Source organism: Pelodiscus sinensis, chromosome 5 (genome assembly GCF_052426305.1).
Source record: "Pelodiscus sinensis isolate ZL-2025 chromosome 5, ASM5242630v1, whole genome shotgun sequence".
NCBI lineage: Eukaryota > Metazoa > Chordata > Testudines > Trionychidae > Pelodiscus > Pelodiscus sinensis.
In genome coordinates, this window is record NC_143056.1 from 22364711 (window position 1) to 22381648 (window position 16938).

The window sequence follows — 16938 nt, forward strand, 5'->3', positions numbered from 1 at the left end:
TTATTTTTTAGCCCCTTTTCATCTTATTTGCAGAAAAAAAGCTTTATTCATATGATCAAGTGTTTGTCACTATACTCTACTACCTGTCAGACTGCCAAAGCTTGCAGCAGAGGCCAAACCCCAGATGGGTCTATTGAGAATACTATTGGTGAACATGGGTATTTTGCTCTCAAAATTACCAGAACAAAGAAGTGGAGGTGAAACACAGGATTCACGGAGAGAAGTACAGGACTATCACATGGGAGGGGTACCCATGCAGACATCAGGCATGGGAGAAAAGTCAATGATACAGCTTGCCCTAAACTGTAAACTGAGCACTTCACACAAAGCCAAATTAAATATACCTTTGGAACCTCTGTGTTTCAACAGGTAGTAAGTGCTTAATATCAGCACTTCCAGTGAAGATACCCTCCAGGTAGACCCATCGCCTTTGGACATCTATCCAGACATCAAAGAGTGCCATGATGCGATTTAATTTGTCCTCCCAACTAAGAGCATCTTCTTCAAACACCTAAATGTTACAAAATCCATTAACATTCCATTTTCCTTAAAAATAAACCTTCATCCACAAGTCAGTGTGATATTAAAAAGTTGAATGAATAATCAAATTAGTTTAATAACTGAACTGGAAGTAATTTTGTAAACTTGGTTAGAGCTATAAAAAGGTATAATTACATTTATATACCTAATAATTTGCCAAACTTGGCACACAAAATACTACCTGAACAAATGTAAAAGAATATGAAAACAAGGAGGGAGCCAAAGATAAATAAAAAGTAATTTTACATTATACCTTGTAGTATGGTGATAACTTCATGGCAGACACGCTGTTTATATGCTCCTTGACCTTGTTGAAGAGATCATCCCAACCACGAATCAAACGACATTTGTTCTGATAGTTAACCAAATCTAGTTCATAAGTGTTCCATACTTCTCTTATCTTTAAGAAAAAAAGCAGTAATTTTAATTCTATTGCATGTATTCCATTCTACTGTGTACAAATATAGTTACAAGAGCCTGATTATTGTATTTAGAGAGCACATGAACTTGAGACTGATGTGACTCATATGCTGAAAGATTTCATAATTATGTTGAGTCAAAATTAAAGTTATTGCAACTCAAAAATCAGATTATAGAAGGCAGTTTCTAGTCGTCTACCTAGAAGTTATATAACAGTAATGAATTAGCTAGGTATTTTACTAGACTTATCTTAAAGTTTAAATTACAGTACCTTCAATAAATTTGCAAAGCTTTTAATTATAAACCCTAAATCTAAGAATGTATGTGGTGTCAATTTTTGTATTACATTTACTTAGTTATTTAGTTCAAAATAAATGTATTAAGACGACCTAAGGCATTTTATTTTCACCATCCTGAGTATCCAAAATCCAGCTTGTTATTATCTAGTGATAGATACTAGCCTGTTTCAAGAACTCTTCCAGAGCCATCTCTCCTTGAGCCACAAGAAGTACGTCTTTGACAATTGCTTCATTCTTCTGTAAGTCAACATCCCAGATCTGTCCTAGTGTTAGTTCAGAGACAACCCAGTTAACATGAAGTCTCTTCATTAGTTGCTTCCAGTGACGATCTTTAAGAGCCTCAGATTTCAGTTCAATCACCAACATGTTGATCTATAATGACAAATAGCACATATTAAAAATAATGCATGTGGCTTATCCCTAAATAATTTAAAAAAATTAAGTACAGCTTACCTTCATGTAACCCTTCAGAAGTCTCTGAACATATTCATAGGAGGCATACTGCCGCAAACGAGCAGGGAAGTTTTTCAACTGGTTCAGTAAGCCATCCAAGTTTTGTCTAAGCTGTCAGTAAAATACAGAAGCCGTGAAAGAATTAATCTACCAGCAACATTATGATAAAACAATTACTCTAGTAAACTGGATATTACAACAGTTATCAGTCTTACTTATAATCTGTCATCTTAACATTTTATTAAACTGCTCTTTAAGAATAGGAGAATCACCCTTAGATAATTTATCATGCTTTCCTATGCTGCATATATTTTGCTAATAAACACAGTTGTATACAAGGCAGACAAATCTGAACACTAGATGTACTGAAACTGTCAATTGCCCCTCAAAACCTCATTTCATCAGATTTTCCATGCTTTTCTTGATGTACTCCACCTCAGTATATTATATGGTGTCAACAGTATTGCTTTAAGCTTAATTCATGACTATTGGTACAATACTAGTGTTTCTCTATTCCTGGATCATTAGAGCAGCATAGCATTATGTAATTTTACACTAGATCACTGTGGTCATGAAATTGTGACATTCTTCCTTTCAGATAAAAGGTAGAAATCTTATTTTAGGTTTGTGTATCCAAGAAGCAACTATTTGGACAACTGCATTTCAGCAATGAAAATGGAGTAAGTGTTTGAGCAATGAACCAGTTAGGGTAACTTTGTTTCAGAAACAGATACAGCATCAATTCTTGTCCTCTACAGATATTTTAGGCTCTGCAGTTTCTGCAATCCTGAGCATTTTTCAAGTTTTGTTTTGTAAGCCTGACTATTGTCAAATCTTCATTTAAAAAAGGAAAATGTATTTCTGCTGCAAGTTGGATTAAAATAGAGATCACATTCTCAGTGAATTCTACTTTTCATATGCCAAAATACCCAAGTACATAAGCACCGTGCCATATATTCTGGCTTATTTTCAAACTGTTAGACTATTTAAAATGTGTTTTTGCCTCAAAGGCCAAGAGTGTAGCAGTACGGTTGTAGTTATGCTTTCTACATACTGAAAATAAAAAAGGTACCTTGCGAGGCTGTACTGAAACCCACGGCTGTTCCTTCATCTGATCAATCTGCTCCCAAACCTTGGAAAGCTCAGACCAAACTCCTTTGAGGTCTTGTAACTCTTCTAAAGCTACCTACAGTACAAAGGAATACAGCATAGTTTGTTCAGTTTTATAGGAAGGACAAAAGGGATAACAAATGTGTTATTCAGGTTCTTAAATCATTGCGATAGGAACTTCGCCAGGATACTGGTAGTTGCACAGACTTGACCCTAGCTTGCCTAGTGATTGTGCAGTGGCCCAAAAGGAGTCACCCTATGTTGGCTGCTTAGTAGCCTAAATTTGGGCTTTTCTAGGTGGCATGTTACAGCACACCACACAACAGTAATGCCTACAGAATATAAAACATGCCTTGTAGTTACTTCCCATGTAGCTGCTGCTACAGTTCAATGAAATGCTAAGCCATGCTCCTAAGATAACTTAGAAGCTACCTGCCACATAGCCAAGCCCTTAGTCTGATCTCTGGTTAGTTTAGAGGCCAGATTTCTATATCTTACAAAGCTGCTGTCAAGTGTCTGTGGCTGCAGTCTCAGTAGAAAAGTCAACGGCTGAATAGATACTGAGACAGAGTTACTCACTTATAGGAGTGGACCATCTCAGTTAAGGATAGGGCACACTGACAGGGAAGCATGAAAGAAAACCATTCATTGCTACGCCTTCTCTATGAATCATCACAGAGTTTCCCTTTCCAGAACCACTGAAAAGCACTAAATTCAGGCATTTTTAACAGATTGTACCTGCACACGTTCTTCACTGCCACTGAGCAGTCCTGTATCTGTTAGTTCAAGAGCTTCTTTGGCCTTTGCACATTTCTCACGATCATCTTTCAATCTACCAAATTTCCCTTCGTAAATGGTAAGTGCTTGAAGAGCCTCCTCTGGACGCAAGTTTCCCTAAAAAGAACATGAAGGACAATATGACACAGAAGTTACGAGTAAAGGTTTAGCACTTCAGAAGAAGTTTCTGCACAGATCTGATTAGTATCAGATGCCATGCCATCTCTTCTGCTTTCAAGATTTTCAGTTTCCCTGGCAGATCTTTAACTCTGGGTATAAACTTCTAATCCCTTGCCTGGAAAAGGTTCTAAAGAATCATCTTGTCAGAAGAAATATTTTAGCAGAAGCGTATAACATTTTCTTTAGACAGGCTCAACATGATCTTCCTTGCACCAAATGCTTTATAAAGTACACACTTCTATTGTAACTTGATTTTTACAAACTTACTTAGCAGTAAGAGGTGCTTATTTGAAAATGCAAGCCAAGTCAGGAAAAGTGTTTGAGTTTTAAACGAAGAGCAAAAAGACAAGGTATACTTTCTGCCAAATCATAAGGAAACTCCTTAGAAAGGGGATTCATATTTCTGCAAAGTCTGCAAACAGCTATGACCGATCAGTCTATTTCAGGGTTAACTGAACAACCTGTTTGTAACAGAATGCAAGCTTCCTATACCGTGCTCAGTAAAGCACACCCAAAAAACTCACTGTCACTGGCTTTGTTTTCTCCCAGTCTGTCAGCAGGTCAGTTGTACGGCTCTCCACTGCCCGATCCTCTTGAACTATCTTCATTTGCAAGTTTGCTACTTGTTGCTGAATGGCAGAATCCTTGCGACGCATGATGTCATTGAAAGCACCCCATTCTCCTTCAATGTTGTCAATGTATAACCAGGAGGAAGGGAACTGGAATCTCTGTTTCTCTAGTAAGCGCTGACCATTGCGGTAAAGCTACAATCCACATAAACATTGTTACAAGGTAACCCACTTTCAACTTCTAGATAAGAGAAATAAATTAAAAATTCAGATAGAATTCTGGCTATGCTGATCTTTTAAAAGAACCCTCAGAAATATAAACTGACTCAGTAAGTTTCACGATAGTATCTTGGTTTGAAAGTGGTTACTTTGTTATAAGAACAGGACATTTCTCATAGCATGCGTAGGTTTGTCACAATCATCAGTCTCCTAGCTGTAGAAAAAGCTTATGGATTTCCAGAAATGAGATTAGTAAAAAAAAAGTGATATCTTACCTCAACTTGTTTCTCAAATTGCTTGATTTTACGTTTCAGGGATTGTACATATGTAATGAATGTCACTGCATCCGACGTGCTAGCTGTGTCCACCGAATGCTGCTCCAACTCTTGACGGGACTGTTAGAGGGGGAAAAAACCCCAAAGCAGTACGTTAAGAGTCAATGTAGTAAGTTGATCTTTGTAATAAGGATTCGTTGTTTGGATTATTCTTACCTTAGAAATTTGAGTGTGGAACTCTGTCATGTTCTGACCTAGCATTTGGCCAAATTTACTGAGTACTTCCTTATGCCAAGAGTCATATTTCAAGTTCACCTTAGATTGTACCTACAATCAACAAAGTTTACTGAGTATTACTGTTAGTTACAAAATCTCATTTTATCCTCTATAAGCCCATTCTGAAGTCAATTTCTACAAGTTACTTTTACAAGTTACATGAAAATGTCAGGTTCATACCTTCCCATAGTCTATGATAACAGGTCCAAATTCCTTCCTGGTTTCTGCATTGTCAAATGTTCCTCTAGCCTTCCTTATTTGAACTAAGAGTGCTTGCCATTTATTTAAATCTTCTCCAAGACGGTTGTATATGTTTTCAGCTTGCATATCCCATAAGCACTGGTACTGCAGCCATACCTATTAGTAAATATATTAAAAATTTCATGCAGACACTTATTTACATTACTATAATTGCCAATAATTCAGTTAACAGGCAACATTGTTGGATTTAGAAGAGCTCTTCTATATTTTTAATTAAAGATAACAACCATCAAATATGTTACTCTAGTTTCAAACTGTAAATCAGAATTCATGTCCTACCTTAACATACTGTTCAACCTCTGTCACAATGCCCATAACAGCAGAATAAGATTCCTCCAGTGCTGCAGGACCATCAGGCATTCGTGTTAAGGCATTCCGGTAGAACTTCTCTTCCTCAGACAACTCATAGTGTACACCCACCTGACAAGACCCACAATTAAATACAAGTTGTATGTACAAAGGTCAGAATACACTTAGCAATTTTTGAAAAAGAGAACTGGCCATTATAACCATATAAAGTTTACATTAACTAGAAGTTGTATGCAGATAAAGCCACCTTAGATTTATACATAAGTTTATAATGCTTACCTGGTATCTTTGACTTTGAATTCTGGGTAGCGATAGTATTACCATTTTCCAGGAAAACATTTCTTGATAGAGCTTATATCTGCATTCTTCAATTGGTGGATTCAAATAGATCACCTGGTTGGTTATCCTCAGTTCATGCACCACATTCTACAGGCACAGAAAGACATTCAATTTTGTGAAATATGAACTTGTTGGGCCAGTTAAAGATACAGAAGATACATTTTACACATAACCTGCAAGCTCCTCAAGTGATGGTCTCTATGGCTATGTCTAGACTATGCCGAAGTTCTGAAAGAAGATATGCAAATTCCGAAAGTGAAAGTAGTTGGGATGCAGTTTTTTTTGGCAGCCACCTCCCCCTTTTGAAAAGTCACTCTTCCTCAAGAAACGAGGTTTATGTAGCTTTTTGAAAAAGGGTGGGGGGTTTGCTGAAAATTCCCATGTAATTTGCATATCCTCTTTCGGAACTTCGGCATAGTCTAGACGAGCCCTATTGTATTACACTCCAAAAGAGGAGGCATATTCACATCATCAGGAGCAATACTCTACTGGGCCCATGAGGTAAAATACTTCCACCTGGCCCTACAGAACTGCCTTGTGGGTCCTTCTCTGTTACTCAAAAGGGTGTGTTGTTCTAAGGACAAACATTCCTGATCCAGTGAAGATGCACATCCAAAAAGCAAGTTTGAAGCAAAAAGTCTATGGATTGGGATGCTGGGTTATGGCACTGTGGTGTGTGAGGAGTTCCAGAAAAGCTGACAGTGGAAACAAGGTGACATGGAGAAGCAGCCAGAACTGGTAAGGCCAAAACAGGGAAGTGTGTTCTGATCTGGTGTAGGATGCATGGCAGGAGCTCTAGAAAAGGCATAATTTATCTGGTCTGATATGCCATACTAGGGCATCACCTTGGGAAAGGACACTGAGCTCCTCCACTCCCCCATGGAATAATGGGTGCATTTGTTATTGCCATGGGAGGTCAAGTCATCCCTGGCTGGAGTTTCTCTGTGGCTAAATGTTGGTGACCAAGGTGTCATAGAGTTCTCAATTGTGATCAGCCATGAATTTCCTGTTGGGAGAGTTCACAGTCATGTTGAGCTGTGGGAAGGTATGCTGCTGAACATGGGATCTTATGACTAGTGCATCAAACCCAAATATGAAGTCTCCATATAAAACATAGGTGATCTCATGTCCCCTCGTCTGTTGATTTAGTCAGTGATAATGTTCTCTAACATGAGAATATGACGAATGAATGTGAGAAATGCAGGACATGCTCATCACACTTTTCCAATCTTGCAGAACATTGACAGGCATCTGGTTTCCTGATCAGCCCAAGAATCGAATCATGTGCTTGCCCATGTAAGAACCCAAACTGACAAGCACATCTCTGATGATAGTCATGCTTGGAGGATAGAAGGAATGATTCTGGTGCACACTTTACCGAGGTCTGTCCATCATTGGAGGGAGAAGAGAACCTTGTGGGAAGTCCAAGCCCTCCACAGCCACAGCTGTAGGCAACAAAAGGGGAGACAAGCTAAGGTAGTAATGTATGTGTAAGCCACCATGTGGCCAAGAAGAGACAGGTAAATTCTGGCCAGAAGAGAAGTACTGCAAGTCACAGTGGAAATCAGCTCTTGTAGGAGTTGCCCATCTCTCGGAGGACAGATTTCATGTGTTGAGACTGCATCGCTGCAGGCCCCACTGAATTCTAGGGACTGTATGGGATCCAGTTGATTTTTTTATGTTTACGCTCACTGTAAGGGAGGAGAGCAGCATGGATGTCAAGGCACAAGCCTTCCCTTTGACTGCTAGCACAATGATCAAATCTTTAAGATTCATGGCTGGCCTTAATCACTTCCAGGACGAGGTTCTATCTTTTTGACTCACCGCTGCTCCACAAATCTGAGAAAAAAAATTGGTGAAGGAGTGGTGGGGCACCTCCATTGCCAAGAGGGTGCTTTTAGTCTCTTGTCTTTAAGTGTCGAACAATAGAATGAATATCCATGTGGAAATAAGCATCCTACATATATTGAGAGTTTTAAACCGAATGCCTCATTCGAAGAAGGAACAATGACTGCCAGGGTAATCATACCAAATTTTGGCGTGTATCTGAAGCAGTTGAGAAAGATCTAATATCAGTCTGTACATGCCCCTTTGGAGATGACAAAATAGATGGATCAGAACCCTGCACCCTAATAGAACCCGTTCCTATGATCTGTCACTATCCTTTTCACGAGGGAGTTCAAATCTAGGTCTAGTAAGATTTGCACTTAGTGATGTATAAATACCCAGTGATCACTGCATGACTTGAGCCAGAGGGAATCATTTGTCTTCTGACTGAAGAGATGAGACCCATTGAAAAGGAGGTCCTCTGAGGTTTTCTGGACTCTCCTTGGGGAAAAGTGACAAATGCAGCCATGACTCCCTCTACATAAAGATCCCTGAAGCCATAGTGCGCAAAGTAGTTTCTGCCATGTCCATCACAGCCTGGAGCACTGTCCTTTCAACTAAGTTTTCCTTCCTTTAGTGCAGCTAGGAAACAGATTTAATCATGCTGGGGAATTTGTCTGCAAAGTTCCACAGGTAACAAAGTCCTATTTAGCAAAAAGTGTCAAGTAACAGAAGAAATGAAATTGAAGGCTAGTAGGGAAGAATGTGTGACAAAAAAAAAAAGGCCAATCGCTTACCCTCATTGTCTTCTGGAGTATTGACATTGTTGCTGGGCCAACTGTCAATGCTTACATGACAGGGGAATTGGGTGGGGATGAGAAAAAAAAAAGTCAGAATTCTGTGACGATACACAGTATTTCTTCTGCACCCCTTTTGGGGGGTAGGTGTGCAAGAGCCTGGAGTATGCTGGACAGCCCAGGCTGGTTGAACAGCCTCATTGTAGAGCCACTCTGGTGTGTAAGATATCAGGCAGCAGGTGCTATTTGTTCTGTACTTCTGGAGGGCAGCCACCATCATAAGAAATGGTTTCTGAAATGGACGGTAGTTATCTGGGGGGCCCAGAGGAAGTCAAAGATGCTACAGCATCTGGAAATTAAGGGAACTGCTCTGGTGCCAGTGGTAATGTCAGGAGTTGGACTAAGGAGAATCTGCCAACATTGGTTCAGAATGCCTATTTTATGATGGCCAAAGAGGTGAGATGTGGGACTCCTCAAATGGCATGGGAAGATTCTAAAGGCAGGATACTGAAGCCATAATGCCCAGTACAGCCAGCCATTGCTGCGGAGTAGGGATGTTAATTAGCTGATTACACGTTATTTGAGTAGTCTATGGAATTTCCATTGACTACTTGATTAGTGGATAAGGGGGGGAAATGGCAGAGCCAAAGTGCAGTTAGCTCCCAGTCCCAGGAGCTAACCCCGCTGCAGCTCTGCCTTTTAAATGTACTAAGAGCCACCAGGTCTTCTGTTGCATCTCTGATTCCCCTGTCCCCCTGAGATGGTGCTGAGAGGAACTGGCTTTTAAGTCTGCTATCCACTCTTACCAGCTCTCTCTGATAGAGGCAATCAGGGAGGGGATACCAATGGTTCCTTTGTGGGGCAAAGGGAGGGTACTGCAACTGAGTTGGTGGAATGTTAGGGTAAACATACTGATGTTATAGGAGGGGCAAATTCTGCACCCTGTCCAAGTCCTTCAATTATTTAAAAAAAAAAAAATTAGAGCACAGTTTGAATGTTGGTGCCTTCACAATCAGTGGTCTGCAGGAGCCATAGAGGAATGGGCAGGAACATGACCTGAAGGAAGAATGTCTAATGTAAATAAGCATATCCCCTAGTCGAGAACACTTGAAGATATGGAGACCTCACCTCTTCCCAGGCAAAGATTTCAAGAGGCTTGGGGGCAGATTCAAGTCTCCTGCAGGATCTGCAGTCGGAACTGGAGCAAGCAAGGCTGCTTCGGTATCAAAAGTTCCCTTGATTTATTATCTCCAGCTCCTGATGATGGAATATAACCCCCCCCCAGTGGAATACAAATTGGGACCATACCTCAAAGAATTTATAGCAATATACCACCAGAGTGTTATTTCTACACAAGGCTCTGTATTGTCTGGTTTTAGCAAACTTGAGTAACAGTCATATACATACACATATAAACAAAACAAAAACCAACCCCAAAACATCTTACTTTGATCTTTGGCTCTCCACCAGGCTTGTGACTGACTTGAGGTGCATCTGTATCCATGTCTACTTCTGCTTTGTCATCAGCCTGTCCAAGAAGAACTTGAGTCCAAGCTCTCAGCCCAGCCTGTAGACGTACTCCTAGTATTCGTTCAATCTAAGGTAGAAGAGCTCATATTTAAAACAAAAAGAAATCTGGCAGAAAGGCACTTATGGTCTCACCATAAGATTCCCCCATTGTCAAGAAATCCCTGAAACTTTCATATATAGCAGGACTCTGAAAGGATGGAAATACAGACTCTCTCCCAAATAGGAGTTTATTTTAAAAGTGTTTTTTTTCCCCCCTTAAAAAAGGAAGTTCAAGTCAACTTGCTAGACTACTGATTAGAGGAATTAAAAAACAAACAAACAACTTATGGTTTAGGAGGGGACATAAATGTCATATTTACTTCACTTTAGCATGATGATTAATGCTGTCTGTATTAAGGTGCTGATGTTCACCCATATGAGAGAACTTGTTCCCTACCATGCCATATTCAACTATCTGTTATGCCTTTAACTATTATCCTCTAGGCTGAAGAACTAGCAAGTCTTCCCTGGAATCCATTAATTCCAGTCACTGGTAGCTAAGCACTAATCTTCCTTCCTAAGAGCCCATCGGATGTCCTAAGTGGAATGTGGTAGAGAAATGAAAGAAACTGGCTAAGAGATTGGAAGTTCTCATTCTAGATCACTGAGAAAGGCAGACCATGTTTTTAGTGACAAATTACTTTGCAACTTAAAAGCTTTGAAGGCTACGTGTACTGAGTGAAAGACCTACCTCCATATCCAACTTATTCACCCAGATGGGCAAATTAGAATATGAATGAAGATTCAAGTCATCCACAGCTTTTTGAACTCTATTCAAGATTTCTGAAAAAGTCTTATGATCATACATGCAGGTTTCCAAAGATCGAACTTCCAGGTCAATTTTTTCTTCAATAATGAGCAGATCATCCACCTAAGGGAAAATTTAATTTTAAGTACTTTGCTGATACCAGTTGGCCATGCTGATGTAAAGGATAAAACATCCCTTTCCAACAAACAGAGCTACATCCATTCTTACGAGGAAACATGCCATTACTCTATTTTCATTCACTGAAACTTACTGAAATTTCTAGGAAACTGCTTGGTAATGATGATTTCAGAATTTGACTAGGTTAGCACAAAAATTGGCTAATTCTCTTAATCTAAAGGTTTTTAAAGGTGACTGGCCCAATAGTAGAACATGAAGCATTGAAGTATGTTCATGTTAGAGTCACTAACAAGCCCAAAAGTTTCAGTAGCTAGGTTACTACATTATTTTATAGTATGCTAGGGGGCTGTGCCCCCCTGCTCCGCTATGCTCACCAACCTCCCTCTCTGGCCATGAAAAACCCCACTCTCTCGGGTGGAAGGTGTCTGGCCACGGGGAAGATGCAGGAGTGGGATGGGGGGTATATCTGGCTAGAGGGAAGTGGGCAAGAATAGTGGACGGTGCAGGGAGCAGGCTGGGGGTTTGGGGAGGGTCTTAGTGTAGGGTATGTGTGAGGGGGGTGGGCATGAGAAGTCTTGGCAGGGTGGTGAATGAGGGGGGTTGGCTTGGCAGGGTACAAGTTAGCGGGCTGTGGGCATGGGGTCTTAGCGGATGGTGTGTGAGAGGGGGGTAGGGGTGCAGGGTCCTGGCAGGGTGGTGAGTGGGGGAGAGGTGCACTGGCAGCCCACGCTGAAGCTCCAGCCTCACCCTCCTCAAGCTGAGGCCCCACACACTCCCAGCCCCCTCACTCACCGCCAGAACTCCAGAAAGGGATAGGATACGAGTTTGAAAAGGTTAACAGCCACTACACACATGGTATAGGGAACTCCTTGTACTTAGCTATAACACACTGGTCACCTTCCCCACGCCCAAAGAAGAGCTCTGCAAAAGCTTGAAAGTTTGTGCCATTAACAGAAGTTGGTTCAATTCAAGATTGCCATTTACCTAGTGCTTAATTTCCATGGTCTCTGGACTCCCAGCAAGGGCTGCATCCCTGAGCCAGCTCTTTGTGGGTTGGCCCTGGGCTCTGTCCTCTACAAGTGGTGCGGTTGAGGGAGGGGAGGGTGATGGGAAGGCAGAGATCATGGCTGCTGCCAGTGCCCAGCTCTGTGCTTGAGGGGAGCAGGGAGGCTGCCCAGAGGGGTATCTGTGTCTGTCAGCAGTAGCTCAGAGGAGCAGCCAGGACAGCCCCAGGCCTGCTGCTGGGGAGGGGAGCCAGCTGCGCCTAACACTGCTGCCCACATGGGGCTGGCAGGGCCTGGAGCATCTGAGCCCCAGGAGGGGGGCAGAGATCATGGCTGCTGCCAGCACCCAGCTCTGTGCTCAGGCTGCAGGAGTAGGGGGGCAGCTGCAGCAGCGCGCCCGGGACAGCCCCAAGCCTACTGCTGGGGAAGGGAGCCCAGCCGTGGCTAATGCTGCTGCCCATCTGGAGCTGGTAGGAGCGCGAGTATCTGAGCCCCCTGGGGTGTGCTGATCCTGGCTCTGGAGTTAACTAAGGCTGAGCTTCCAGTATGAGGTAACCTTGGATCTGGGGCTGAGCCTAGCTGACCCCTGAGAGCTACTGGGGTTTGAATCCCTATCTACAGTCATCTAGAGGTATTGGCAGCCTAAGTTGACCTCCCCTGTGGGGAAGAGATGTACAGGCCAGAGGAGCTGCCTGGACGTGGGGGTGGGGCAACAGCAGTGACGTGATGATGTCACTCTATTGTCCCACATTAAAACAATTTTTGAGAGATCTTTCTACAAAAGAGAAATATTTGGTACAATGCCAGATAAGTTAGGAGCATATATCTCGACAATTGTTTCTCTGTTCAAAGACTTTCTTCAATACTATAAGACATTATGCAATTATTGCTTGGATTCCATGCAGTTATTTATTTTCCAAAAGTAAGCCAGATGTTGTCCCCGGATAGTATTCAATGCAAAACTAACATTGTGTTGCAAATAAACTCAACTGCCACTAATATGTGCAGGGTCTCACTTGGGAAAAATAGTAGAACAAACCTTTTCTTGGAAGCTGAAGACAGTCTCTGCCAAGCGTTGTACATAGGGGTCAAGTTTGTAGGACTCCCATACCAGGGCAATACCTTCTCCAATCAAAGCCTGCACTTCCTTCTTGAGACCAGCTACCAGCAGAGAGATAGTGTTACGCTCTTCCACTTTCTCACAGGTCCGTTCATATGTACGCACACTTTCAATCAGAGAAATAGCAAAAGGATAGAGCTGGTTTGCCTGATGAGCTTTGTTGACAATCGCAAGAGGAACACGGAACCCAAGCCACTTAAGGTTCCGGACTTCTTTTGAGAGAGTAATTATTTCTGGGAGAAAATTGACTTTTAGTTTGAGGACATTTCCACTTCGGCCTCTAACACGAGTGCTTTCAATAGTGAAAATACGGCCACATACACCAAGGTTGCGCTGCTGAACTTTTCTGGCCCAATCATCAAATATTTCTTGAGTGTTGAGCTTCATTCGGAAGCTGTCTCCATCTTGCTTTAGCTTCTGACCTTCAACATGGTTCTCCCAACCTTTGCCAAGCACATCTTCAACACGCTTCATGTAGGCTGTGAGCTGTCGGTCAATCTGTTTGGCCCAGATTATAGAACCAGACACTGGAGGTAAGTCACGAACATGACTCATTTTACAAGCCTGACTTTGTGGGTATTGTACCTTGAATTTATCATGAAGAGACTCGATATCATCTTTTACACGCTGTATCAATTGTGTTTGATATTCACGAATAGCACCTCGAATGTGAGGTCTAACAAACAAAGCATTGAATCTGGAGAAGATCCTGAACATTTCATTAGCATTCTTTGCTGTGCCTAGTTGGTCTCTTAGTCGAGCAGTTATTCTTGTTTCAACCCTATCAATTCTTTCATCATACCGTTTCATTGCTGCCTCCCAGGCTTCTGTACCTTCTTTGGAAACATCTAAGCCATCTACTTCTTTAACATTCTCATAAGCAAGATTTACTTCTTCAATAGCATTGGCATCTGCAGCATCAAAAAGTACTTCTGCTACTTTCATATCCTGGGGTTCAGGTACCTCTCCTTGATTCTGCTGGGCAACAGCAGTAACCTGCATAAAGTCACACAGGTAAGTGAGTAGTTCAACAGTTTTTTGGTTACACACAGAGATATGCATTTTATATACACACTAAAGACATCACAATTTTGCTTTTTATACTGTACTTACTGCATAACTAAAATCCTCTAGAATTTAAGGGTGCTAATTTAGTTTTTGTAGGATATTATACTCACATCTCATTTGCAGATTATCTTATACTGCACAATGTTTAGCAATAATGACATTCTCCACTTTAAATTTGTGCTGCAGTTACTTGCCAGATTCAAAATCTAAATGACTGAAACAGTTACTGTATGCAATACCCAGCTTTTCCATCACATGGAAAAACAAGGCAGCACTAGAGGGCTTTTATTCATGGAGCTAAGTATGTCACACTAATGTACATACAAGTTTTTTCTAATAAAGCTAAAGTGGAAGAACAGAATACCACTCTTCTCTTTAGTGTCTGTAAGCAAACTGAAAATGATTAAATATTGTCACAAATTCAGTGTTTATGCCCTGGCATTAAAGAGAACTTTTTAGAAAACTAAAGGTTATTTTAAAACCATGCTCTCCAGGCCTGAATATGTTTTTTTTTCTTCATTTTTTACAGAGGGAAAAAAAGCATCGCTGTTTGCATGAATGCAAAAACACTAAAATAACATTACAGATTGAATTGGTGTCGGCAAGTTTCTACTGTAGTAGAAGACGGCTCTTTACCACTGTCACAAGCATAAAACGCACAACTTTAGAGCAACTGTTGAACCAGCAGGGGAGCTCGCAGGTACATGAGTGATTGCATACCCCTTTCCACGATGGATTTAGAATGCCTCAGAGTTCTACCCAAATCCTAATGGTTATGGGTTTGTATGTATGGTTCCTTTAGTCAGCAGTTTGCAGAGGAACACAAGTAAATTTGTTTTGGTGAGTGAATACAATATTAACGTGACTAGTTTGTTTCTACGTGTCAACTTTCAGTAAGAGATCAGAAACTGCTATATCTTTAGATGCATAGGGAGTTACCAGTTATTAGAAAGGAGTGGTACACTACCTGTGGTCTTAAGACTCTCACAATAACTGCTCTCAGCTGCTCATGCTGGCGCCTGAACTTCCTCATTTGATCAAGACGAGCTTGTAGCTTCCTGTGAGCAGGATTGATACGCCACACCATCTTCAGATTCTCCTCTCTTTTTCTCTTCACAATGTCTCTCAGCAACACTTGTAGTTTCTCATATTCATCATCCCAGGTTTGGAAGACTTCAAAACATGCAACCATCACCTGAAAGTTTAAGAATGTAAACTTGTTTGGCTCTCAAACGACATGTTCTAATATTTACATTCAGCATGTTACATTAGCTATTACTATATGACATCCTTGACCAGTTGTGGGCAATCTGCGGCCCACAAAACTTTTACTGTTGCCCATGTGAAGGATTGCCAGGTTCTGCTGGTTTCAGTCCATGTAGGTTTTTTTTCCCCCTACTGTATTACTGAAGTGCCACACATGTAAGGCAAGGACACATGAAGTGAGATTTGTGCGGATTGCAGACAATATTGACAGAGCTGCGTGCTCCTTCTGCATCCAAATAAAGTACTGTTCAGGTTCACTCGGCACCCTGCAAAACTACCCTATCCTGGAATATTGTCTTGGTTAAGATGATTTTGCAGCACACTGAGATGGAAGGCCACTCATGCAGCCTACTCACTAGCCTAGTTTGCTCATTGCTGCCTAAGACATACCTTTTCAAACTCTTCATAGGCAACATGCATCAGTTTTCTGGTTCCTAATACTTTAAGAAGCTGAGAGCTCAAGTCTCTTGATATAGCTTCTACTAGACGCAGTGCTCTTTGAATGGGGTACTTTGTATTTCTTATTTTTCTCAGATGGGTGAATATTGCCACAAGTGCCTGTCTTATTTTGTCCAGCTCCGTAGCAGACAACAAGTCATTCAAAGGAAAGTCTTTCATCAGTGGATTGTAGTCATTTACGGTTTCCAGTGCCTGTTTTAGACCTAAATGCAATATAAGAGAGTTAAATTTAACTTTAACCTGATTACGTCAATTCCACCTGGCCAGTTTAAAGACAAGCTTTCACTTTATACAAGTTTCTTTATTGCAATCTGGAAATTTAACTGCAGTGTAACTATAATCACAAGAACTAACTTGCATAGAAACGGCTCTAATTTATAGCACATTGCAGTTTCTTACCTGTATCTGTGTCAAAGCTGACAGTAGCATGAAAACGTTTGCCATGTTTCAAGATATCAAGCGTCAGGAGAACTTCTGGACTTTCACGCTTCTCCTGAATGCGGTACAAAGCACGTTCCAAGTTCAGCCAGAAACTAATTTCCTGTAAAGCAGTGCCTGATGCAGGATCTCGATCCAGTTTGGTCACCTTAAAGTCAAGTGAAATTTTGAAGAGAAAGTGACTTGCTTATGTTGTATAACTTTATTAAGAGAACTACAAACCTACTGGAAAACAATTAGCTGCTTCCACACCACTTTAGATCTTTCCATTTTGTCATGTAGTATTAATCTATACTAGCCCACTGCAAGCAATTCACCAAGAAATGTAATAGTGGACATTGCATGCAGTACTTTCACACAGGTGTAAATCATAAAATATTCCTAAAAGAGCCAAAGTAAAGTGCGTATACTAAATCAGACCCAGAGTCCAATAATTGCAGATGACAACAAAATGAAAAAAAGGAAGCTGTGGCCTCA

General features: G+C 41.2%; 1 protein-coding gene across 2 annotated transcripts in view; it reads right to left on the minus strand.

Moving 5' to 3' along the window:
- Positions 1–16938, minus strand: part of DYNC1H1 (dynein cytoplasmic 1 heavy chain 1) — a 75229-nt gene that overhangs the window by 45178 nt on the left and 13113 nt on the right. For both annotated transcript variants that reach the window (XM_075926557.2, XM_025183071.3), the window contains exons 5-22: positions 16423–16609; positions 15955–16226; positions 15266–15493; positions 13150–14226; positions 10912–11091; positions 10099–10248; positions 5968–6114; positions 5659–5799; positions 5299–5475; positions 5059–5169; positions 4843–4962; positions 4304–4543; positions 3561–3716; positions 2785–2898; positions 1713–1823; positions 1422–1631; positions 794–940; positions 345–511 (exon numbers count right to left, since the gene is read on the minus strand). In XM_075926557.2, the coding sequence (XP_075782672.1) occupies positions 345–511; positions 794–940; positions 1422–1631; positions 1713–1823; positions 2785–2898; positions 3561–3716; positions 4304–4543; positions 4843–4962; positions 5059–5169; positions 5299–5475; positions 5659–5799; positions 5968–6114; positions 10099–10248; positions 10912–11091; positions 13150–14226; positions 15266–15493; positions 15955–16226; positions 16423–16609 (3935 nt within the window). The remainder of the gene's footprint in view (positions 1–344; positions 512–793; positions 941–1421; positions 1632–1712; positions 1824–2784; positions 2899–3560; positions 3717–4303; positions 4544–4842; positions 4963–5058; positions 5170–5298; positions 5476–5658; positions 5800–5967; positions 6115–10098; positions 10249–10911; positions 11092–13149; positions 14227–15265; positions 15494–15954; positions 16227–16422; positions 16610–16938) is intronic.